Source organism: Helicoverpa armigera, chromosome 17 (assembly GCF_030705265.1).
Source record: "Helicoverpa armigera isolate CAAS_96S chromosome 17, ASM3070526v1, whole genome shotgun sequence".
Classification (NCBI taxonomy): Eukaryota; Metazoa; Arthropoda; class Insecta; order Lepidoptera; family Noctuidae; genus Helicoverpa; species Helicoverpa armigera.
In genome coordinates, this window is record NC_087136.1 from 9,471,395 (window position 1) to 9,496,419 (window position 25,025).

Consider the following 25,025-nt stretch of genomic DNA (forward strand, 5'->3'; position numbering starts at 1 on the left):
TAATGGTTGTTAAATCATATGTAAAAATTGAATGACTTGTTGTGGTTACATAATTGCAATAAAGAAAAAACTTATATTTCTGTCTCAGTATAATAAATCAATAAAATTCATTACTATCTGAAGGTCACAATTATGTAGGAAATTGCATTCGTTATTCAAACTCTCTTCTGTGAGACCCATAAAATTTTCTTGACGACCTCATTACTATCCGAATCCTCAACAAAAACAAATCACAAAGGACACAAAAAATAAAACATCATAAATATTACAATGAAATTTTATTTCCCAATAACTATTCATAATTTATCTTCATAATCAAACGTATATTTACATAGTTCTAAACGCTTTTCATCACGTTGGCAACAATAAGTAAAGTTCATTTGGTTGGCCCAAGGCCGGTACATTATAAGCTAGGGCTGCGAAAGAAATCACAGGTATTAGGAACAGTGTTCCTTCTGTTATATAAAGTATCGTTAGGAGTAAAATGAGCGTTCCCACTGTAGGTGGATGTAGTGATTGAGTCCCGGCATGCAGTTCTGCTAGACTTTCTTCTGGAACAAATGGATATGTGTTAGTTAAAGAACATCACTTAAATTATCTACATAATACAGTATCTTTGACTATAGTAGCAACTGTATTGGTCAAAAAAATATTGTGAGATCGGTATTTATAGTGGGTTTTCACGTGGTGGTTATGAACTTACTACACCTTGGAAAACAAAAGAAAAGTCATGTCAATTTCATGGTGGCATTACACGTTAAGTCGCTACTAAGTCCAAGATAACAGTCAAAAAGTACTAAATGATTAAGTAAATGGAATAGAAAATACTACCATTGTATAGATCAAAAGATAAGGACTAGGTCAACGTGAAATCGTACATTCTCCTTTCACTTATTTATATTATTTTCAGTGCTACTACAAACGGGAACATTATTATTAAAGCCACGACTCTCACTTTGAAGTTTTCTTTTACTACTTTTTCTGATACTCGTATAAAAGTTCGGTGTTTTCTATTTGCATAATAATATCATTTGTGAGTTGAGATCGAAGTTTCTGGAACTTTTTTGGCTCAAATCTCAATATCAAAGATTGAATATTTTGATATTTGATATATTTTTCGGTTAAATTTTATATTATTGAGAATGATTTGGCGATCAAATGTGATTGATTTGTTGTGTTTGCGAATAGATTTTATATTCATGAAATTTTCTAGCACAACCATTAGTTTAAAGCCACTCAAAATGATTGTTGTTTTGTAATCGGCAAATTGCACAAAAACTTTTTCATTTCATTTATCTATATGCGGAATATTTGTTATGATCCGTTTTATACCAAAAAATTGCAGTGATGCAGTGGGCAAGTACATGTATGAGATACATACTTAGTATGAGATCTTTGGCCTATGATTGCTTGCGGTTTGTTGCTGGCATCGTCGATTTAGACACGTGCTTATGCTAACATCATGCGCAAAATAAATATACTATATTACTACAATACGTACCGTTAAGTACATGCACAGACACGGTATGAGACCTGGCGCCTCTGACTGCACAGGTGTAGTTGCCAGCATCACTGCTGTTGACACGTGCGAGCCGCAACTGGCTGTCAGCGCCACCCGGCACTTGTTCTGTCTTTACACTGCGGAACAGAAATATTGGGTCAGTGATATTTAAGATATAAGGCGAGTTCTATATACCTAGTGAAAAATATAATAAAACGTTTGCCAATAAATAGTTTGCTGGGTATCAATTTCTTGACCTAGTTTTACTTTAGACTGGTTTTTCATTTTATGTTATTGTGACGTAAACAGCTATATTACTGTCAAGTTCAAAATCCATTTATTACTTTTTGTGTGAAGTTGTTATAAACCTACTCATCAAAGTTTTTAGTTAAGCTCATAGCTTACCAATTTCTTAAGAAAGAAGTACCTATTCATTAACAAAATTTTACGAACACAAAATTAATATTATCTACTTTCAAAGAAAGTATTACAATATTCAAGGCATCAGCGTTCTATTAGGTGGTTGTCAACCGTGTTTTGAGCGGGATCTATTTAAAATTTCATATATGTCTGGCCTGGCCGCAAGTTCTACGTTTGCGTGGCCCGTTAACATTGTATATTTATAAGCAATCCGGTTTCGCTTCCCCTTTTTATCTGCACTATAATGTACCGATAGAATGTAGAATAAACCATCATTGCCTTGTTTTGATGGGTGATTTGAATATTTTATGTTTTAGGGTTCGAGTGATTTAGGTTGGTATTTAATTTGTGATATTTATTGGTAATAACATGTTTAGTAACACAAGTACATCTATTTATGTAGCGGCCGTGACAAGTGTTAAATAAGGCATCGAAAAGCTGAAGTTTACATTAGGAGGAACATATACCGTTTTACCACAGATTTACAAAAACTTTTAAACGTCAGTTTAAGACTTGCCTAAAAAAATGTCTGATTATGACGTTGACATATGGTATATTTTGCAGCCACAATTTTTTTAGACAAGTGTAAAACAGATGTTTAAGTTTTAGTAGTAATGCCATAGAAGTTTAATTTAGAGTACTCGTACACTGCAAACTTTTACTTCGGCAGCTTATTATACGACTGCTTAGCATATTATAAAGATTTGGTAAAAAAATTGCCAACAAATGCCTTTGTGAAAAATTGTAAATTGTCAAAAATTCTTTTACAGCCTTCTTATCGTCGCACTGCTGGGCACAGGCCTCCTCTCACGCGGAGAAGGATTGAGCATTAATCATCTCGCTTGGTCAATGCCGGTTGGTGATTTCAGACTTTAAAGTCCAGGTTTCCTCAAGATGTTTTCCTCGACCATTGGTATCCAAGATATACTTAGAAAGTACATACAAACTTAGAAAGGGTCGGACTGGAAACCGATCCCAACATAGTTGGGAAAAGGCTAGGCAGATGATGATGATGACACCACACCTTTTAGCAATTTAAATATGCGAAAGGTCACGTATCTCTTTTTTGGAAAATATATGAAGTAGAACTACTACTACTCGTAATTGCGAAATACGCGACTTAAATTGTAAACAGGATTAAATGGCTCACTCAAGGTCGTGTTCGACCTCTTCAAAAATTTGCTATCTATAAAACTTAATAAGATAACATTAATTAGAAACACGTTTTTAGGGTGGTTTTGCCACGTGCGAGTTAATATCAGAGAAAATTTGTCCGTATTACTTATGTAACGACTTGGAACGAAACCATAGCGTGTTTTTATTTGAGCCAACGCCATCTATCGAGCAAAAAGACAACTTTAATGTCAACCTTTTCACATAAAATTGAAATCACTGAAAAAGTTAAAAAAAACACTGAAACGGTAATTTTTTTTTATTATATTTCGCCTCCATCGAAACTGCAATGGCAGTCATAATTCGCTTTAGGGAAAAAACTTGAATAACACTAAAATGAAAAAACTACAAAAAAAAGGGTCTAGATGTACACATGAATGTCAAGTTTTTACCCAATGTTGTAATACCTTACCTTATCTTTTTTATACATATAAATAATAATTTGTCACAAACAGTCCAGGGATGTTTGACAAATCCAATGACTAACTCCTAAGTAACATTTTCAAGACTTAAGCAGCAAAAATATTATGTAAAAATGTAAAACATGAATTTTGTACTTGTCTTATAAATTCACAAGTTTGTTTCTTCACTTAAGTTTAGGACCTTGAAGTTAGTTTAGAAGTTGTCTTGTTAATTTGACCCTTTGTCTGTCATCAAAAGTAAAGTGAGTTTGCTGGTAATTCTTTTTCAGACAGAAAACAAGGCTCGGGAGACATTTTGTTAAAGTGTATGAACTACATTTTGAAGAATTACATAAAGAATATTTTGATGAAAATATAATTTAAATATACTTATGTATGTATTTATGTGCAGGTAAATTAATGATCTGGCTATACCTATCTATACTAATATTATAAAGCTGAAGAGTTTGTTTGTTTGTTTGTTTGAACGCGCTAATCTCAGGAGCTACTGGTCCGATTTCAAAATTTCTTTCAGTTTTAGATAGCCCATTTATCGAGGAAGGCTATAGGCTACTTTTTATCCCGGTACGGGAAGTAGTTCCCACGGGATGCGGGTGAAACCGCTGGCAGAAGCTAGTTTATGATAAAACAACTGAGGGAATTGTTTCAATCGTATCAAAATGTACGAGTAAGACACGACTATTTCTAACTCAAGAATGGTTGTACTAATTCAGCTGAAAATTGGTGCTGAGGTATGCTTAGAGTCAGGAGAAGGACAGAATAAGAAACACTAAGATATTGCCTATAAATAGGCGATACTTTGATTAGTAACAATAACTTTAGTACTAACTCGAACTCAATCTAAAAACATTTACCAGCATTCATTTAGATAACACTTCACTAGTATAAATATGATACACTAGTCGTTTTCCCGCGGTTTCACCCGCGTCCCGTGGGAGTTACTACCCGCACCGGGATAAAATATAGCCTACGTTACTCGCAGATAATATAGCTTTCTAATGGTCAAAGAATATTTAAAATCGGTCCAGTAGTTTTTGAGTTTATCCATTACAACCTAACAAATTACCAAAAAAAAACTACACTCAAACTATAAGCACCTTACATACTTTAACATACACGGTGTATTAAAGCTGAAACTTTAATGTAATTTCACAAGTAAGCTTAACCCACTAACCAAGTTCCAGTATTTAATAATTTACACATACTTTGACAAAATTTTCTCTCTCTCACTGAAACTTAAATTGAAATAATCTAGGTTCATTAAGAGTTGCACACTGAAGACTTTTAGTTGGCCGATAGTTGCTTTGGGTTCATAAATCAGTATGAAGAGAATGGTAGTAAGCACATTACAAAGATCAGGTATTTAGCCCGTATCAGGTCTACTGAAAACTTTGTTTAGAATCAAGATTTTCTTTTAAAAAAAAAATGCCAACCATCGGGTCAACTTTCGGCAGACTGTTTGTCTGTAGTGTGCGGGTGCTCTTAATCTCTCTATCATGTGAATATACGGGATTAAAACATTTTGTGATTCGCTGACAAAAGTACTATGCTTTGATAAACGTGATCTAATTTAAAATGGAATCTTTTAGAAACGTCAAATATCTTCATAATTAAATTCTTGTTGAAACGATGTTCCCGCAAAACCTTAATTGTCTGAGTAAAATGAAACTTGTTCTATTAAAAAAATCCTACTAATACGTGGGTATCAGTTTGTTACCCCTTCACGCAAAAACTATTGGTTGAATTTTGGTGAAACTTGACAGTAAAATATTGTATGATCAGACTAACATATAGCCTACTTTTTATCCACATTGCACACGCAGCAATTCTCTCAGAAACCAGCAAAATATGTCAGTAAATAATAAAAAATATATAAAGTAATAAAGTCTTTGTTTAAAACCCCCTTGAACATGGACTTCTCCAACTTTCCATAATTCTTAGAAGAATATGCTTACCTGATCCCTCCTCTAGTGGTGTCAGCATTGAGTGCCCTCCCCTCGTGAAGCCACGTCAGCATGGCTGGTGTCTCCACGTGCCTTGCTCTGCAGACCAGCGCTAGCGTTGACTCGGCTTCGTAGTACTTCTCCAGGAGTGGTGCTCCGGCTTCGTCGACTACCCATACTTGGGGAGCTAGGGGGAAAATATATGAATTAGGTACATTTTTTAAAGCCGCTCGAAATTAAATTGGGGTAAGGCTAGGAGAATGATGATGATGATTTTTTTAAAGAAATACAGACACATATCAAGGCAATTTTGAGTTACCTTACTTTTTTTCTAGCTAGCCGGTTGAATTCTTGTCAATAAAGGAAGAGAAAGCCGTCCATATTTCGTGTTGGGGTAAATAGAAGCGGTGTTCAGTGTTCTCAGCACCTGTTGTCTTTTGTACAACTAGATGGCGTTACCGCGTTAAAAAGCAGGCTATGGTTTCGTTACTATTTTGAAGTTTGTTTATTTTTGTCAAACTTGGACAAGGTAAGTTGTAAGATAGAGCTTGCCACAAATTACCCACTCAAAAATGTCAGCGAGATCTCAGGCTATTCTGTTTTTCACCCAATAGAAAGGTTGAAACAATTTTACTGATAGTAAGTTAATTAACACAACTAGAAGTATACAGCTTCACGAGCATTCTGAGAAGGATATAATATATGTTGGTATATTACAAAAAAATTGAAATGTTATCAATACCAAAAATGAACCTTCCGTCCTTGGACCAAAAGCTCAAACTTCTATCCCGACATTTAAAAATAAAATACAAATTAGTAACAAAATTAAACTGACGACAGCTCACAGTAATCCTCCATTATGACTAACACTCATTTAACCCAGTTACACTATTAACTGTAGCACACTTAACTAAGGGAACTCGTTAAAACTTTCTCCTAACTATTGACGGTGACAACTCGATTCTGAATCGAGAATAGCTTACTCGACTTAGGGGAATCGAGATGTTGCGATTATTGTGATCTTAATCGAGTTGCTCGAATTGATATCGTTTCGGTTGTGTAGTACGTAGTACTTATATTAAGACGTGTTGTATAATGTATGCGTATAAGAATCTGTACATCATCATCATCATCATCAGCCTATCGCAGTCCACTGCTGGACATAGGCCTCACCAAGTGCACGCCACTGAGATCTATTTTCGGCTACTCGCATCCAGCTCCTGCCAGCCGTCTTGCGCAAGTCATCACTCCACCGTGCCTGAGGACGTTCTACACTACGTTTGCCGAGGCGTGATCTCCACTCTGTAAGAATCTGTACGTGCCTCAGAAATTGACCTATGCGAATGAAAAATTCTAATCCAGTTTTGGGTCAACAATAAAGCCATAGCAGTTGTACATAAGAGAGTATAATAGAAAATGACATAGGTACTTATAGGGGGTACGTACGGGAACACATAGAGCGAGTAAATTATTACAAAATGCTGAATCCCTTTTTTCTCTAAAGAGAGTAGGAAATTACTTCTCTGCGGTGGTTAACTGGGAGACTTTCCAGTACATATTAGAGATGTTTTTCCCGCTATCGCATAATAAACGTTAACCCTTTATACACCGAAGAACATAATTAATTAAAGTCCATCTCACATAAAGTCAGATAGCGCAATAACTATCAGTAGTAAAACTACATCAAAGACCCACTGTAATATCGCCCACAATTCTCAGTACCCCCACCAATATAGGAGAAACTTCCACGGAATATCCGCCACGGAATACCGTAAAATCCTAGACATTAATAATGCTGAAATATCGATTACAACGTGGGAAATATCTTTCGGAAATCTTCGTGAGCGGCCGAAGGTCGAGTCTCCAGATAATATCTTACACGTTAGCTAGACTAAAATGGAAAAGACAATTTCGGTGAAAACTCTGCCTAGATTTCCAGCCCAGAAAATTTAGAGTAGGATTAAAGTAGCTATATATTTTCCCAGTAACCTTAATTTCACCGGAGTATGGCTAAAATGTACCTACATTTTTTATGAATGTTTCATCTCCACATTTTCTCTTTCAGCTCAAATATTCATAACATTCATGCTTTATCCTTTATATAAATATCAATAAAACCTTCTTACGTAGTTCTTAGTAAGTAATATGAAACTACTTGGATAAGGCGTACCTACTACGGGATCAGGTAAATATTCGGACGCAATCTGTTTGATTTTGCGCAGTTTTGGGTATTTTATTAAATATTTCGAGCTAGAAAAACTTACTATCTAGAACTCATCTAATACATGTAAATAATTATTATAGTTTTACTCATTTATTTGCACGTAAAATTGACAGTCAAAAATGATGATAAACCAAGCAAATATGATAATCGGGGCGTGCCTGTTCATAACGTAAGTTCTACCCGGTAAAAAAAATTAAGTGAACCCCACTTTGATGAAGTTATTACCTACGTCCAAGCATTTATAACTGTCTAAAAAATATGCTTTTATTACTGGACATTTTAATACTTTTTGTATGCAAATTAAGTAGCACCAGACCGAATGTAAAGCCTATCCAAGACAGGTCTCGTTTAATTTGATAAATCGTTCCGTTAATAATATTCAAGTAGCTGAATAAATTTCATGCGGTTTAATGATTTATTAGAGATCAAAGATATTGTGGCTCTTTGTTATAATTTTGTATGTAGACCGTGTAATTGGAGTTGAAAATATAAATTTTTTTTTCTTGGAAAATGCCTTTCGATTACTTAAAATGATATATAAAATGCGGCAAGGTTTCTGATTTGTTTTAAGTTGAAAAAAAAGAGAAAATCTGATCGTTACGCAAAACTGTTGAAACTGATTGATATGAAATTTGTCATAAAAAGAGGTTGTATGTGCCCTGGAGATAGACATAGTCTTATATACTTTTAATCAGGATGAAAAAAGTAGTTTCCCCGAAACGCGGAACAAAATTCACCATTTACTATAACCGCGATCATTTATCAGTTAAACCATAATAATAACCCGGTAACCAGGTAACATATTAACCTTACATTAAAGTAGGAAAGTTAATTTGTTTTAGGGTGCTTTACTCAAGTTAATACGTGATCATGTTACTGTAAAACATCAAAGGTAATGCTTCAGGCAATTTGGTGGTTGCGTAATATGCGTGTTAGGTTGCGACTCGGAGCGTATGCTGTAATATTGCAATGGGACGTTACCTTTAAAAAGAAGTAAGCGTTATAATGCTATCTTAGCATCAGCCTTTTGTTATCCCGTAGGTATAGGTAGGTATTTTAAATGCAAAAGTAGGTAACTCGGTCTGTCCGTCCAGCTATTTCGTCAGAACTAATCAACTACTGAAATGGTATAGTACACAAGTAGTTTATAGTAGAAATATAGGTACATGACAAATGTATCATTTAAAACAGAGTAGGCAGATTGTACTGATAAAATGGTGCAATTAATTTATCAAAGCACTTCTCATTAAAAGACACAAATCATTCTCGATTTCTCAATCACAATCAGCCTTTCAGACAATCTGCACCGTCTAGAAGACTTTGCATGTCCCAAATGACCGTCAAAAAGGGTTATAGTTGACCTTCAAGGTCGGATATGGCCGTATTCCGGTAAAAAGACCCTCCAGAGACTTACAGCATACATTATTTATGAGTATGTCGTACATATGATGGAGGCGGGAACTACTACGTGATTAGCTTTGTAATTGCTTTTCTATGTTATACTAGTATTTTACCCTTGAGGATGAAGCTGAGCTGAATATTTGAGTTCCATTTTTGGTAGGACAACTATTTTTCATAGTTACATTTTGTGAGCGAATGTAAAAGTATGGATGACACAGGTCCATGTAATCTATATCTAAGCCAGTTTTCATTGCAATGTGATCAGCAGTTAACAACGAAGAAATATTTGAACTGCTCATAATTATAAGACAATAGAAAATCAATTGTGTCTCAAGCATATAGCATGCGCTGGCACACAACGGGTTAAAGTAAAATTATTACAGTGCAAAATCATTTATTTATCAGATACTGCCTGATAATATTATCATCATAACCAGTTGTAAAATTAACGATATTTAAGTTAGTATACTGGAAAGTTACATGGTCAATTTCTTATGGTAAAAACAAGATTTAAAACCTACATACGCCAGGCTGTTTACCATTCCATTCCCGTATGTTCCCATTAATATGTATGCAACACATAACACATCCCTTAAACCATAAACATAACACTTACTTCGTGCACTTAGATAATCGGCTTCTCTTGGAATACAGTGCCGGATTTAGTAAGGCAGGGGCCCGAATCTTAGGATCTTTTAACAGCTTAATAAACTTGTTTTTTAACAGAGAAAAATCTGAAAATCCAAAGGCCCAGCTTTATCGGTCCATGTTGGGTTCGGATTTCAATGGATCCGATGCAGCTAACTATCAATGTTATACAAGGAGAAATTACCTATTTGATCAACCCAGTTAAACAGGAAACATGATAACCACTGGTATGGTTTTTTTTAAATTATTATTCTATTTTTATTTCTTTGTGTATGTATGGCTTGTGTCAATAAATATTTTTTCTTTCTTTCTTTCTTTCTTTCTGGTAAGATGAGACTATTGGTCTCCCTGGTTTTTATGGTATGTACGATCGGAAACATAAGATTAAGAATGAATTAATGTTCGAAAGTAGAACACAAAATATTAATAGACAGTTATTGTATTTTATTAAGTGGCTATGCTTGGCTGCCAGGGGCCCATCTAGACGTGGGGCCCATCGCAGTTGGTACTCTTGCTACTTATTAAATCCGGCACTGGTTTTAAGGGTAAACAAATGATATCAACATTCAGTTTTATTTCAAGGCAATACGGTTTTAGTAAGACCTAAGGCTTCAGCCATTTTCTTAGTCTATTGCTGGTTCCATTTAGCCTAAAAAGGAACGTGTAACGAGTCTGTTAGAAAGGAATGGTTTTATACGGAACAATTGCAGGAATAAAACAAGAGGATTTGCTAGTATTGCTAAGTGAGAATTCTGGTAATGTTCTTAATAGTCTGATGTAAGTAGACTTCGATTTATGTTACTGTGAGCTGTTGTAATATCACGATGAAGCCACTACTTAAAAAAAAAAATTGATGAAATTTTAGGGTAGAAAAAATTACTTATAAGTTTTATGTACGTGAATATAATAAGAAATTCAAACAGTATTTCTTTCACGGTCGTAGTTATTATAATTTGCCTTTTCAATGTCTCCTTGCGGAGGTGCGCATTCTTATCACGCAGAAAATGAATGAGTAGGTATCACGGGTAGGTATTAATCACTACTCTTCAATGTGGATCATCGATGTCGGGTTTTAAAGTCTAAAAATGTGTGATTAAATTGGAAAAAATAACCTTAATACATAAACACCACTTACTATTAACATGCAAATAAGTCCTGCTGACTCTAGGCGGGTGCGTTGATATCTGACACTCATACACTCCCTCATCATCAGGTTTGACTTCCCTGATGAGAAGCCTCCAGTTACCAGGGTACCTCCTTGCGACTGTCACTCTGTTGTCAGCTGCATATGTGACTGCTCCGACTGTGAGCAGTTCTGGCATCTCATCTTTGCCTCTGCGGCGTACCCAGGATACCTGGAGACAAAAAAAAGTTGATTAAATTTGACCTTGAGAGCCGGAGGCCTGAGATGGAGTATTTTTTGTGAGAATAAATAAATTTTGTTTCATATGGAAAATGATCAGATGATCTGCTGCGTTGTTTGTCAGATCTTACTGACTAAAACCTATAAATTATTCCTTCTGGGTCCTTTTGAGTAGCAGGGCCATGGTAACGGATTAATAACCTTTGTTCTTCTAGTTTCTCTACAGGCTCCAATGTACTTAGTTCCAAATAAAAACAATACTTCAGCATTAAAACACAAAAAGCCTGATACTGTATGCCATTAATATTAAACGAATGATTTAATGTTAACCCGTTCAAAATCCCTATCCTACACCAGAGATAAGCTCAAACATTCAAAATGACCCGGAAAATTTACAACAAAGCTATTTACCCAATCCATTACCATCAAAAACTTTCCGGGAAGTAATTTACCAACAAAATAATTCCGAAAATAAATTTACCATTAACATTAATAATGTGAAAATCACTAGGTATGGTGTTAATGTTAATCCCCAGGTGATTAACCCGTCAGCCAGATAGGGCATCAATTGTTGTTCGCTCGTTAAATCTCCTTAATGTTCTGAATGACGTAACAAAATTCCCAATTGAAAATTCTCCATGAAAAGTTAGGTGATTAGCAGTACTTTGCATCTTCATCAGCGTTCAGGATTCCTTAACTGGATTGAGTGACAAATTGAGCTGTTGGAAACATTCGTTGGAATGGGAGATGAGAAAATTTACTGATTGCCCGGTACTTTAATTTATGGAGTCTCTTTATTGGTTTGGTGAAAACGAGATTAGTATTAAGCGTGGTTATATTGGGTTGTGGTATTTTTAGAAGGTATTTAGGGTTCGTGTTGATTGCAGACTTTATTACTTGGGACCTTATTACCTTATTATTTGGGACCTCAATATTAGGAAAGTACTAGGAATGTCTACACCTTTTCTTACCTCTTCGTTAAATAAGAATTTTCGGCACGTCGATTTTATTTATTCATTTACTTTTCGGGATCATAAAAATTAGGAGATTAATCTTTTCGCATTTGCTTATTTCATTAGGGTCCATTTAAAGATCAATTACCAAAGATTTAATTGTAAAAACTTGTCAAAAGATATTTTTTATGTAACTGATAAGAAACTAAAAAAAAATCAAAAATAAATCAAAATAAATGAGTACCAATTTTTCGATACTCCATCTTTTGTATCGGTACTTTCCTACAAAAAATAACGTTATTATAATATACAAGTTTGTATAAATAATGAGTTGTGCCCTGAAACAACTTGTAGTACAAATATAACAAGGTATTATGGCCTCCAGCGGGTTCCGTACAAGCCGTAATTATGTTTTTCGTAAACAAAATACCAGGAGTTGCCTTTCAGTTTTCTAACTGACCTGGATTTTTTAACCATTGTGGTGTATTGAAGTTAATATTTTATTTATTTTTTAAAATACTGTGCAGCTTTCCAAAACTACTAAATTCGACCAGTAAGCTATATAAAATTCACGAGTGTCGTATCACAAATAAAAACCACCACCTTTTTCCGAAGTCGGTTAAAAGAGCCTGCTCCTATAATTTTCAACAGTTTTTAACCTATCTCTCTCGAATTAGAATTCATTATACATTTACAATATTAAGGTTTGGCTAACACACATAAGTGCATACTTGGTAACAAAATAGTGGTAAATTAGCGGTGAAATAGCGTTGCAACAATTGCACCAAGGCAGTCTCGTTAATGGCTGCATTCTAATCTTCAAGTATTACCTGCTTCCTACAGTGAAATTACATACGGTTGATTATACTGAAAATTGTGTAGTACATTGAAAATTATGATGGTAAGGCTTTGTGTTTTATATTTTTGTATGTTGTTATATCTAGAAAAGTGGGAAAGCTAAAAAGTTATTAAATGATTTAAGAACTCCTGTGCGCTCTTACGCCATAGCTACTATGATAACCGAGGGAGAAGCTTGTACGATTTTGTTATAGAGCCTTTTCTTACTGTAAGTAATTGTTTTTAAGTCTTACATTTTTTAGATGTTTTTGGAGTTTAACATCTTATGTAAACTCTCCGGCAAGTTCTGTTTCTCGATGAAAACATTTCTGTAGAGTTTTTAATGAGGATTAAGTTTGGTAGGTTCTTCAATTCACTAGCATTATCAATTTACGTGAGTAGGTAGTAGCAATACCTACTCATAATTAAACAAAATGCTAGAATTCTAACAATCCCAAATAACTTTAACATTAAAACCGCAAATCCTTAGAGATTAACTATAAAATATTAATACACACAACCCTCAGGGATTTAATCCGACCAATATTTAAAGTGGGGATAATTTTCCCGGTTTCAAATTTAGCTGTCGATTAATAATCCTTTCTTATAGCTCCCGGGGCGACCACTTTGCAGACAATAGCTGTAACAATTCCAATAATGAGACTAGATGGCGCCACTGAAACAACAATGGCGGATCTTGCCGCCATTAACGAATTTTAAGTCTTTCTTGTCCCGATCGGTCCATTAAGTGGAAATGAATGGAAACTTCTAGAAAATGGATTTATGAGGGTTTAGCTTGAGTGATGGTGTGGTGTTCGTGGATTGAATGACCTTGTTTTAGCTGGTTTTAGGTTATCTAGTTGTCTTTTGAGGTTGTTTGTGGTTTAGTGATATGTTGCTAAGATTATGAAAACCGTGCAATGTAGTCATGTTTTGATTAATTTGAATAATAATTGGAAACTTTTAGAACTAGGTGTTCTAAAATCGTCTTAGGTTTGGTACGTGATTGAAAGGAGTGGGTCTTATGGAGAAGACCTGGCAAAATCTCCATGGACTCTAAAGTTTTCAGCTTTAGGTTTGGTACGTGATTGAAAGGAGTAGGTCTTATGGAGAAGACCTGGCAAAATCTCCATGGACTCTAAAGTTTTCAGCTTTAGGTTTGGTACGTGATTGAAAGGAGTAGGTCTTAGGTTTGGTACGTGATTGAAAGGAGTGGGTCTTATGGAGAAGACCTGGCAAAATCTCCATGGACTCTAAAGTTTTCAGCTTTAGGTTTGGTACGTGATTGAAAGGAGTAGGTCTTATGGAGAAGACCTGGCAAAATCTCCATGGACTCTAAAGTTTTCAGCTTTAGGTTTGGTACGTGATTGAAAGGAGTAGGTCTTATGGAGAAGACCTGGCAAAATCTCCATGGACTCTAAAGTTTTCAGCTTTAGGTTTGGTACGTGATTGAAAGGAGTGGGTCTTATGGAGAAGACCTGGCAAAATCTCCATGGACTCTAAAGTTTTCAGCTTTAGGTTTGGTACGTGATTGAAAGGAGTGGGTCTTATGGAGAAGACCTGGCAAAATCTCCATGGACTCTAAAGTTTTCAGCTTTAGGTTTGGTACGTGATTGAAAGGAGTGGGTCTTATGGAGAAGACCTGGCAAAATCTCCATGGACTCTAAAGTTTTCAGCTTTAGGTTTGGTACGTGATTGAAAGGAGTGGGTCTTATGGAGAAGACCTGGCAAAATCTCCATGGACTCTAAAGTTTTCAGCTTTAGGTTTGGTACGTGATTGAAAGGAGTAGGTCTTATGGAGAAGACCTGGCAAAATCTCCATGGACTCTAAAGTTTTCAGCTTTATTGATCTAGACTAATATTATAAAGAGAAAAACTTTGTTTGTTTGGTTGTGATGGATAAACTCAAAAACTACGGGACCGATTTTAAATATTCTTTTGACCATTAGAAAGCTATATTATCCGCAAGTAACATAGGCTATACCCGGTGCGGGCAGTAGCTCCCACGGGACGCGGGTGAAACCGCGGGAAAACGGCTAGGTAAATGTGCTTGATTTGTAAACATATATAAGTATATATACATGACTGTATAACAAGTGATACTCAAAATATTACCATGATGTGACTTTGCATTATTGCCAAAACAAACTATTCATTTTAATGTCTCGTATAAGTTTCCAAGTATCGTAAACTTAAATGGGGTTTTGTAAATGTCATGTTGTTTAACAGAGGCGCCTAACGAAGTGTGTAAAAGTAATAGTCAAGCGCTCGGCTAACTTCGTATCTCTTCGGCTATCTTCGGGTAAAAGCTGGTAGCTAAAATATAAGTTAGTAAAGGCTGTTTTGCTCGATTTTAAATATAAAAGATTTAGTTAGGGAGACCAATGATGTTAAAATTATGTACTTTCCTACGTGGTGTGAAAGTTACGAATTATATCGTAACCAAAAAAATGACATATATTTAATTATTTTTTTTAACATATATTTTACATGTATATTTAATATTTAAAAATGTAAAATATATGTTTAACAATAAATAAATGGAAATAAAAATAAGTCGTTTTATGTAAAAATAGCAAAATCGTCATTTTGTTGGTTACGATAATATACGTAGGTGTCGATATGTATGTCAAAAAACGATCTCTAGTAATCAGCACAGATAGATATATATATCTTGAAATTCATTGTAAGTTTAACAATAATTGTGCGAATAAAAACGAAAATGAACTCTGCACGTCAATATTTTTGACTAAAATAGAGGACCCAATCCTTTTACTCTTAATAGTAACAAATCTGATACAAAAAAAAAAAATTCTGTTCAGTGTTAAAGCAACCACTTTCAATATTAAAACTTCTTACATACCCAAAAATTATCATAACCCCAAAAAAAGGGTATTATTGTACTTCAAAAACTGAACTTAACATAATGTAGTGCTATTGTAAGGTCAAAGTCGAAATATCTAACCAGGGTTTAACAATACAAAACCCTTTTAACACAATAAAGGCTCTTATTTCCATTCACAAATTCCATCATAAGCTTCAAAGGATTTCAGAAGTTTATTTTCCTATAATTCCTACTTTTATGTATGCGAAATAATTTGCTAAAGGTTTCTATTGTATTTTGTGTTAATAATAATCATGATATGAGTTCATGTCCTATCGAATAGTAGCATCGAAAAACTGTGTAATATTTTGGCTGCCTCAATATTTTTAGTTATGTATTTTTTATGGTGTTAGATCCATCTATTTTATCCAGATGATGCTACGGAAAAAGAGTATTAAAAATATGGAGCAGCTTAGTAAGCCATCTATTTAATACTTTGTTGTTCTTTGTTTAGACGGTCTGATAACAATTATTACTTATTTATTTTGTTTTTATTGACTGTTTATTTGTACTTAAAATTTTAAACTACAATCGTAAAATGGAAAATACGACTAAGATACGATACTTTTACTTTTTAAGATCACTTTAATAACTTGTAAACTTCTGAAGAGAACAAGTGTCCTGAAAAGAATTTTAGCGTTTTGCAGAAAACCTATAAGATTTGAGCCTTATCGTTTATGTAATAAGAATATAACAGTTTATGTTCGAAAAAAAATTCATGAGGATGATTATAATATATTATCTTTTCCAAGCCTTCAATATGACATAAAAATGCAACAATTACTTTAACTTGCTAAAAAAATGGGTTACTTTTACGTTCTATAAAATCAGTCGCAATATAAAAGCTACGATTAGATATTGAAATGAGCTTTAGTAACATTTTTTCACTAGCCTGCGATATTGCTCATTTCCGTACAGATATGTTTGCTAACATTCAAACTATTATAATTATTTAAAAATGCAAAAATAATTATGTTTTATTTTTGCCTGTAGCGCTTTCACGATCAACACAAGGTATATATTTACATGCTACTTCATGTAGAAGACTAAAACCTAGGAAAAAACATCACTTAAATCTGATATCTCAGAAAGAGTAATTAAAGAAACTATTAAAAAAGCAACATAACCAACAGTTACATTAGTTACGCTAAACTGACCTAGTGGGCAAAGAACCAACCTCTCGAGTATGAGGGCGCGGGTTCGATTCCAGGTCAGGCAAGTACCAATGCAACTTTTCTAAGTTTGTATGTACTTTCTAAGTATATCTTAGACACCAATGACTGTGTTTCGGATGGCACGTTAAACTGTAGGTCCCGGCTGTCATTGAACATCCTTGGCAGTCGTTACGGGTAGTCGGAAGCCAGTAAGTCTGACACCAGTCTAACCAAGGGGTATCGGGTCGCCCGGGTAACTGGGTTGAGGAGGTCAGATAGGCAGTCGCTTCTTGTAAAGCACTGGTACTCAGCTGAATCCGGTTAGACTGGAAGCCGACCCCAACATAGTTTGGGAAGAAGGCTCGGAGGATGATGAAACTGACTACGATGCTATCAAAGGACGTTACTAGACACAATTTAACTACATTAACCACAAAACTAGTTTATCTACAATCTAGACTTAAAACGCCGTGTAAAACTAAACCAAAAACCACTACAATTAATAACTTCAAAAAGCTAAGAAATCAAGTTGTTTTTACCAAAATGAATAATACCCACTTTATTTTACAAAATGTAGTCTAACACGCTACCAAAAGGCTTTTATATTAGATTAGGTAGCTTAAAATTATGGCTTTCAACAATCTTAATAGTGTCCGTTGAAAAACGCTTGTCTTATCGTTCGTACCAAACACACGCGACTTTACTAGTTAAAGTAGCCAAAACGGGTTTATCCCACGCAATAGGAACATTGCATTATACGATGGTCTTTAAAAAAGTTAAAAATTATCTTGAAGAGTTACTTCCTGCTTTGAAAAATCTTGACATTACAGTTATGTAAGAGAATGATACATAACTACCATCGGCCCTGGGTACAAATAAAAACTACTGCCTGACGGTCACTTGGCAGTTAACGTGATGATAAATTCTCAACGGTCCAAGAACAGTAAAACATTATTACTGCAAACATATGAATGCAAAACTTCTTCATTATGTAGTGAAAAGTCTTCATTCTAGATTTTAGAAATATTATATTATAGATATTTCTTAGGAATAGATCACTACAGAAAATAACAAATTTCATGCCAAATAAATAACGAAAAATAAAACTTACCGTTTTATCCTGCAGCAAACTAATCCTGCAGTTCAAATGTGCATCCTCCCCCAATTGCACTGTAATCTTAGTAATATTCCCATCCGGGGCGTCTTCAAAACTCGGCCCATACTTCCTATCATGATCGAAGTACGTATTCTTTAACACTACATGTGGTACCATGTCGACTTTGATCGGCTTCGAAGTCGGAGTGTCCTGGGAAGGTTGGGGGACTTTGAATGACTTCGTACTGTCGATAGTTGAGTTGCCGAGTTTGAGCATAACAGGTGCGGGTACGATTCCTGTGCTGAGCGCGTAGAATGTTGTTACAGTTTGAGGTTCTTCTGTCGTTGTTGATGTTGGGTTTTCTGTGGGGGAAAGACGATTTATTAATTTATTTGGTTTGAAATTACAATTCTGTTATAAATATCGATATTATAGGTGGCAAAAGCTTCAAAACTTTTCTGAATCGGTGTGATGTTTGATAATTAAGGAATTAGCCCTTGCATAAGAACAGTAAACAAGACATTTTTCTCAATAATTTCCTCTCTCTGAGAACTCTGAGAAGCGCTGAGTCTACTAGTTTCAAGGGGATCTTTCGTGAATTCATAAAGTTCTTTTAATCAAGACTAATTAAACCTTCGTGAGATGCTTCTTATTTATTTTGTTAGTTTGCTCACGTACACGGTTTAACTGGCCATAGGCATAGAGTAGCTGGGTCGAGGAGGTCAGATAGGGCAGTCGCTCCTTGTAAAGCACTGGCACTCAGCTACATCCGGTAAGACTGGAAGCCGACCCCAACATAGTTGGGAAAAAGGCTCGGAGGATGATGAGGCATAGCGAGTGGGAAACTTTACCATAAAAGTAACGGATATCTTACCAGTAGTAAATTGACAAACGACTATCTGTGTGAGGAAGAATACGCTCGCACTCCACATAGCGCCTGGCCGAGGCTCTGCCCCCCGCAGGGCTTCATAATCTGAAACAAATAAATATATCATTAGCTATACTAAAGATTAAGAAACAAGAATATATTAAATTAACGATAAACCAATAGAGGGGTCATCTGAGATAACCCACTCCAAAAAAGGCTCAATAAAAGGCTAGCGTCTTCTGGTAAAATCGGAAAAATGGTTAAAAAAGCTTTGACGAATTGACTTCCCCCTTTTTTAAGTCAGTATAAAATGGAAGTGAACCTTCTCTAAGTAGCTATCAGCATCGAGAGAGTTTTCCAAGACAAGAAAGTGCTACAAGGGTCTCCAAAACACGAAAGGGTATAAAAACAGGATACAAAACCGTCATTAACACGAACCGACCACAGCAAACAACAACACAAATTGATAAACCCTCTCATTAATCATCAGTTTAATTAAATTCGCCTAATTAAGAGAATTGTACAAGAAAGTCTGACGAATTACCTCTTCAGACCCTAAATATTTGAACAAAAAGAGTGCCCTTTTACCCCTTCACCCTAAATCGAGTTAACGGCTTACAAGCCATGATAAGCAATGTAGATCTTTGTTTTACTTTAAGATTACCGTTGAAGGTGTACTCTAAAATAAAACATGGCCAATTAGGCTAATTGCCTTATCTTGTAACTGGCCCTTTAGAATCTACGCAAATATTTTCCTTACAAGAACCCTTGGTATTGTGGTTGTAATTCTTTTTGTAGCCATCAAAAGTTGTGACATGTTTTTCCGGTATTGTCAACTTTGTCGACCTAATTATTGTCATGGTGAATACCGTAATAAATATAGGATAAATTAGACATAATTGACAATTACAAAAAATATTAAAATAGACGTACGTCTGTTTGAGTCAAATGAAGGGTAAAGACAGGGTACCTGCATGCAGAAACCCTATTCTTTGTGAATTCACATCAGTATCCAGTAGGGCTAGATAAAATAAATATTGGCTAAAATATTAAAATATTTTTGGGAAGCATGATAGCGAAAATACTGAAGTATCAATTTCTTTTGTCACCTTTAACTAAACTTTAATATTCCCCAATGCCAGTCTGAATATTAATGATTTTTTTCCAGCCATAAAATTGCCAGACGTTAATTATAAAAGAAGTGTTAAAATAACTTAGTTATTAGAGTAACCATCGCTCATTCCGTAGAAATAGGCTTTTGGAAAAAATAACGAGTATTTTTTTTTTGGACCGTAACCTTTTTACACTGTCTTTGGGACATGGCTGAAGCAATTAAAAGTTTGCAAAAGTAGTCGTGTTTTTGTTTCGGCCATTTTTTTTCTCTTTTTTTCTTTTTCGCCAATCTACTGAGGCTAAATTGGAGGTAGAAAAAGTACTCTATTATTGGTGTACAAAAGGAATGGAGTAAAAATATTCGCGGAAATATAAAATTTAATTAATGTTTGGAACTTGGTTAAAGTTTGTCTTTAAAGATGTAAGTTATTTTAGTTGGTGTTTTGGTTTGAGAAAAAAGTTTGAGATAGTAAAAAATATGAATAGAAATAGTTGGAAATTAATTAAACTTTATCAATCCTCAAATTGCTCTAAATCTAAGCTGAAAATCTCTCCTACAAAAAAAACTACGTATATTTTGCAAGTCTGAGCAAAGGGTTAGGTTATATAGTGAAGGTATTAACAACCGTGCAGGGTTTCGGTTGTAATTGTCGCTCGTTCCGGTCGTTAACCTCTAGTCCTTCGTTCTAACTCTTTACAGCCCGCTAGGTGAGCGGTGTAAGGCATAAGAGGTAGCGGTTTGTCGTACAAGTTTGTTTAACTCGTATATAAACAGTGAACAGAGTAATTACAAATAATCGTACGTAGGCAACTGAGTAGGTAGGGTACAACTGTTTTAAATTGAGCACCTATTCGACCTCTTCAACCCAGTTACCCGGTCAACCTGATATCTCTTGGTAAGACTTAGTTGACAGACGTTCTAGACTCTGACTACCTGTGACGAATTTACTTAGAAAATACCTTTTCTCATCACTTATGACTTGCGCCAGCGTACTAATTATGTTAGCATTTAATTTCTTCAGGAAGCCAAAAGTTTAATTCAACGAATGTTTGAGGGAACGCTTGCGGACTAAATCTGAATATAAAATTCCGCAAACAGAAAAAACAAGGGCATTTTTTGAATTTTTTACACGGAAGGTTCGAGAATTTTTACTTGTTGTTTAACTGAAGGACTTTTAAATATGTAAAAAAATGTCGAAGTTCGATAATATAATCATCTCTCATTTTTAAATTCTTGACACCTATCATAATTTACCTGCAATCACAGTATAAAATAAAAATAAACGAATACCAGAGATAAAATAAACAAAAATAAGATTTCACTGCAGGCAGTCGGAAATCTGCTTCTGATCCCACTCAAGAGCAAGGATCCTTTTGATTTTCAAATTAAGACCAAGAAGGTATATAATGAGAGAAATAATGTACTTCACAAGTGAAATATAGCCTTGTTTTTAATTGTGATTATTAAGTGTACAGTGCTTCAATGGTTCATTGCTTTTATTTTACTAATTTATTGATTAATGGTCATAAGCAAAATCTGAATTGTGCTTTGTCTCTCGATAAAAAATACAATATTTCTGAAGTAAGTGAAGCGTGAGAACGAAATCGATTTTATCCTTGACCTGATTAAGCAAAAATTATTAGTAGGTATGGATGAAAGACCTTCATAAATCACCATGCTGCTTCAAGTGTAAAATGTTGCTAACCAAAAAAAAACAAAAGACTACCCAATTAATATTCCCCACAGCTTTTAAAAGGCGTTGAAGTTTAAAAGCACATGCCCCCATAGAAAAGATAAGTCGTAAATCTTAGAAAAGTTTTGAACGGCGTTCAACACTGTTGGAATTTTCTAGAAGCTGTGCAATACGGGTTGGACGGAGTAAAATATAATGGTTCACCAAAGTTCGGATAGCGTCGGCTATTCTTTTAAAACAAGGTGGGTTTTTGACATTTTATTTCATGTTTGAACCGTCTTTTTCTTGTTTGAAACGTTTTACTCAGAAATTGTATCTGGACGATTTGAGCTTAAAAATAGTGGGAAGTGAGTTCTCTTGAAATGCTTTGTGTGAGATTAAAGATGCTGTTGGGAATTCAATTGGAATATTTCCTTGAATTGATAAATCAAAGATAACATTTATGTATTGCTTCTTTAAAAAAAAAAATGAATTATAAAAAAAAAGTAAAAAACACGCTTTTTGTAACGTTTCTTACCTAGTCATAGTATTGTCATCAGAAACAAATGCGTGTGCAAAATTTCATCTTAATCGAGGACCAGGGAAGTGCGGTAAATTAAGATTCCAAGATTTTCTAACATACATAGTTACAAGTGAAGCTGATACAAGCTGTGTTTAGCCAGTGTGATTTCAAATAATATAAATTTATAAAATTAAATACACTGAATTCTACTACGAATGGTTTGCAGATTTTCTGCCCAACTAGAGCAGACTGTAACTACACCGCCTACCACCTAGATGTAGGTAATATAGCTTCAAGCGCAATGTTGTCACTACAATTTCATATATTTACGAGCTCAGCAATTTATTATTAAATTAGATGAAAATTAAGAAGCTGATTAATATTTTCTTTAAGAAAGTATAAAAAATAACGAGGTCACGAAATATCCCATTTATAATACATTACTTATTACTAAAAAAGATTCCAGGGGAGAAAATTAATCATAATTTATGTAGGTATGTTAGAAAATATAATTATGTAAATCAGATTTTTCCCGGTCTTTTAAAAGGACTGCTGTTTTACATTTTTCAGGAAAATGTGGGAAGTCTGTGGTACGTTTCTTTTTTTAATTTAATGGGATTACATCCTCTTTTACGTGTATTAAGGTATATTCGTGTTAATAGGTATAGCTTGACTTTATTAAAAAGGAAAAAACTTGAAGTAAGAAAAATTACTTAATATTTTTTTAAACATAGATTATTTTGGGGTCTTCATCTTGTCGATGGCAAACGAACATTAATGGCCCAATATGGCGACACGTGTTTTGTGGTAGTTTAATTTATGTATTTATCAGACTATTTATCACTACAGCGTGTCGGCTATCATACATCAAAATTATTTTAAAACACGTTTTACACCAATATCGACCAGTCCATAAATTCACTATAACCTATTCACCCACAAAAAATATTCCTAAAACGCAAACTGATCGGTGAAAGTTAACTAATGTTTGAAAACTTCATCAGTGTTGGACAGTTCTTATTTATGTAACGTAAACTTTTCCAATATACTACTAACAAACCCCGTATTTGTTCGAACTAATATCATTTAGCTCGGAGGAATTTTAAAAAGTTTCGTCTGAAATTGGTTGAACAAAGGGTGTGTACGTGCTAAACCGAAAGGTCGATATTTATTATTATTTGTATACAATAGCTGAAAAATACTACTTTTTTGTCATATGCGTATTTTGTTGTTATATAAAAGAAGAATGGCGAAAATGGACCCACATGATTTAAAGATCATTTATTTGTAAATCTATATGAATTTAAATAACAAGTTTGATAGAGGATTATATAAAAAATATTGAATTTTTAGCTCATGGGAATTAAAAGTTAGAAATAAACTAAATCTATTAAAAATTAGATAACATGCAGTTTGCGAACGCATCGTATGTCACTGATTACGTTCCTATCTTCATAGTTAATTATTAAGTAGATTCATTGCCGTACACTTGTGGACGTCTAAGTTTGGCAGTTATTATTTTCTTGTATTTTTTACTTAAAAAGCAAAATAGAGACAGCAACAATGAATAAGCAAAGTACACATTTAGTAAATAATAATTACAATGCTAGCATGTTGTATTGCTAACCTTTTTTGTGCGAACGCAAATTGGAACGTTTGTGGCAAGAGGCTGCTGTCAGTGCTGTGTTCTGTCATTCCATGTTTGGTTTTGTTTTCAACGGCTAACTTGGGATTTGAACGCCTTTTAGTGGATTACTTACACTTTTATCGGATGCCTACGCTGAACAAACAGTGAAGGCGATCTTTAAGACATCGTTCATCTATAGTTTAAACTAGGTCACCAAGTTCCTAGTTCACAAATATTCTTTTCGTTTTGAGATTTTTAGGTAAAAATCTTCTACCTTGCATAACTTTTTTCTTCCAACTTTTGCAACTCATTATCCATTTGCTTTTTGTTAATTTTGTATAGATCTACAAGTAGTATTAAGTTTCAATTATGTACGAATCTTACATATATCAATGGGTCCCAGTTTACATACAAGTTCACCATTCTTCTTTGTCACATGGAAAAAAGAACTGAACTGTGGTTTCCATAATGCATTTTTTTGTTTCCAGCTTCGGTAGAAAAATCTATTTTGTAAATTCATACCAGCTTTATAATTATAATGGTTCAAATACTTCAGCCATTGTACTTTTTGCTATTCCATTTTTAATTATAATCGTGTTTATATTTAGCAACTAGTTAATTAAGTAAGCAGTTTTGTCTAAAAGTCTTGAGCAACTCAATAAACCAAATACTTCCTAAATTGAATTGAGCAAAGCAGTACTAATTACTTGAGAACTTAACCTCAATTGGATATCATTAGTAAGTTGACGAAGCCCAATCGCCCAATAAATGGCTGAACGAAAATTAGGTTAAACTGGTTCTAACTGAATCAAACCGGCTAGAACTGCCTACCTAGATTAACACATGTGTTAGTAAGCCACCAAAACTATAATCGTTAAGCTAAAGTCGACTCTACGGACAATAAATTAGGTCAATTCTCGAAGTTTGTAATCCCTAGGTTTCGCTTATTAAATCTAGGTTTGAAGTGACGAACGCTTGGGAAGCCAATTTTGAGCCGCACGGTCGTTTGTTTGAGTTTCAAGTGGTTTAGACTGGTTCTGTCTAGCCGAATAGATTTTCTAATTAGGGTAAATGTAAGGGAGAATATCTTTAGGGAAAACAACACTGATAGCTGTGAGAAATGAGCCAACATGCTAAACAATAACCAATGCTTGAGCTATTTAAATCGTTTTTTATCACATCAACGGGCTTTTTAATTTTTA

The 25,025-nt window shown here is 34.5% G+C and overlaps 1 protein-coding gene across 2 annotated transcripts in view; it reads right to left on the reverse strand.

Annotated features, from left to right (window-relative positions):
* Window positions 1-263: 263 nt before the first annotated feature.
* LOC110379154 (uncharacterized) overlaps window positions 264-25,025 on the reverse strand; it is a 147,758-nt gene continuing 122,996 nt past the window's right edge. Inside the window, exons 2-7 of one of the 2 annotated variants that reach the window (XM_021338677.3) lie at window positions 18,894-18,992; window positions 18,035-18,381; window positions 10,868-11,087; window positions 5,472-5,646; window positions 1,502-1,638; window positions 264-548 (exon numbers count right to left, since the gene is read on the reverse strand). In XM_021338677.3, the coding sequence (XP_021194352.3) occupies window positions 352-548; window positions 1,502-1,638; window positions 5,472-5,646; window positions 10,868-11,087; window positions 18,035-18,381; window positions 18,894-18,951 (1,134 nt within the window). In that variant the 5' untranslated portion in view covers window positions 18,952-18,992 and the 3' untranslated portion in view covers window positions 264-351. Of the gene's footprint in view, window positions 552-1,501; window positions 1,639-5,471; window positions 5,647-10,867; window positions 11,088-18,034; window positions 18,382-18,893; window positions 18,993-25,025 lie in introns of both variants that reach the window. The other variant, XM_064039010.1, reaches the window with a different exon arrangement.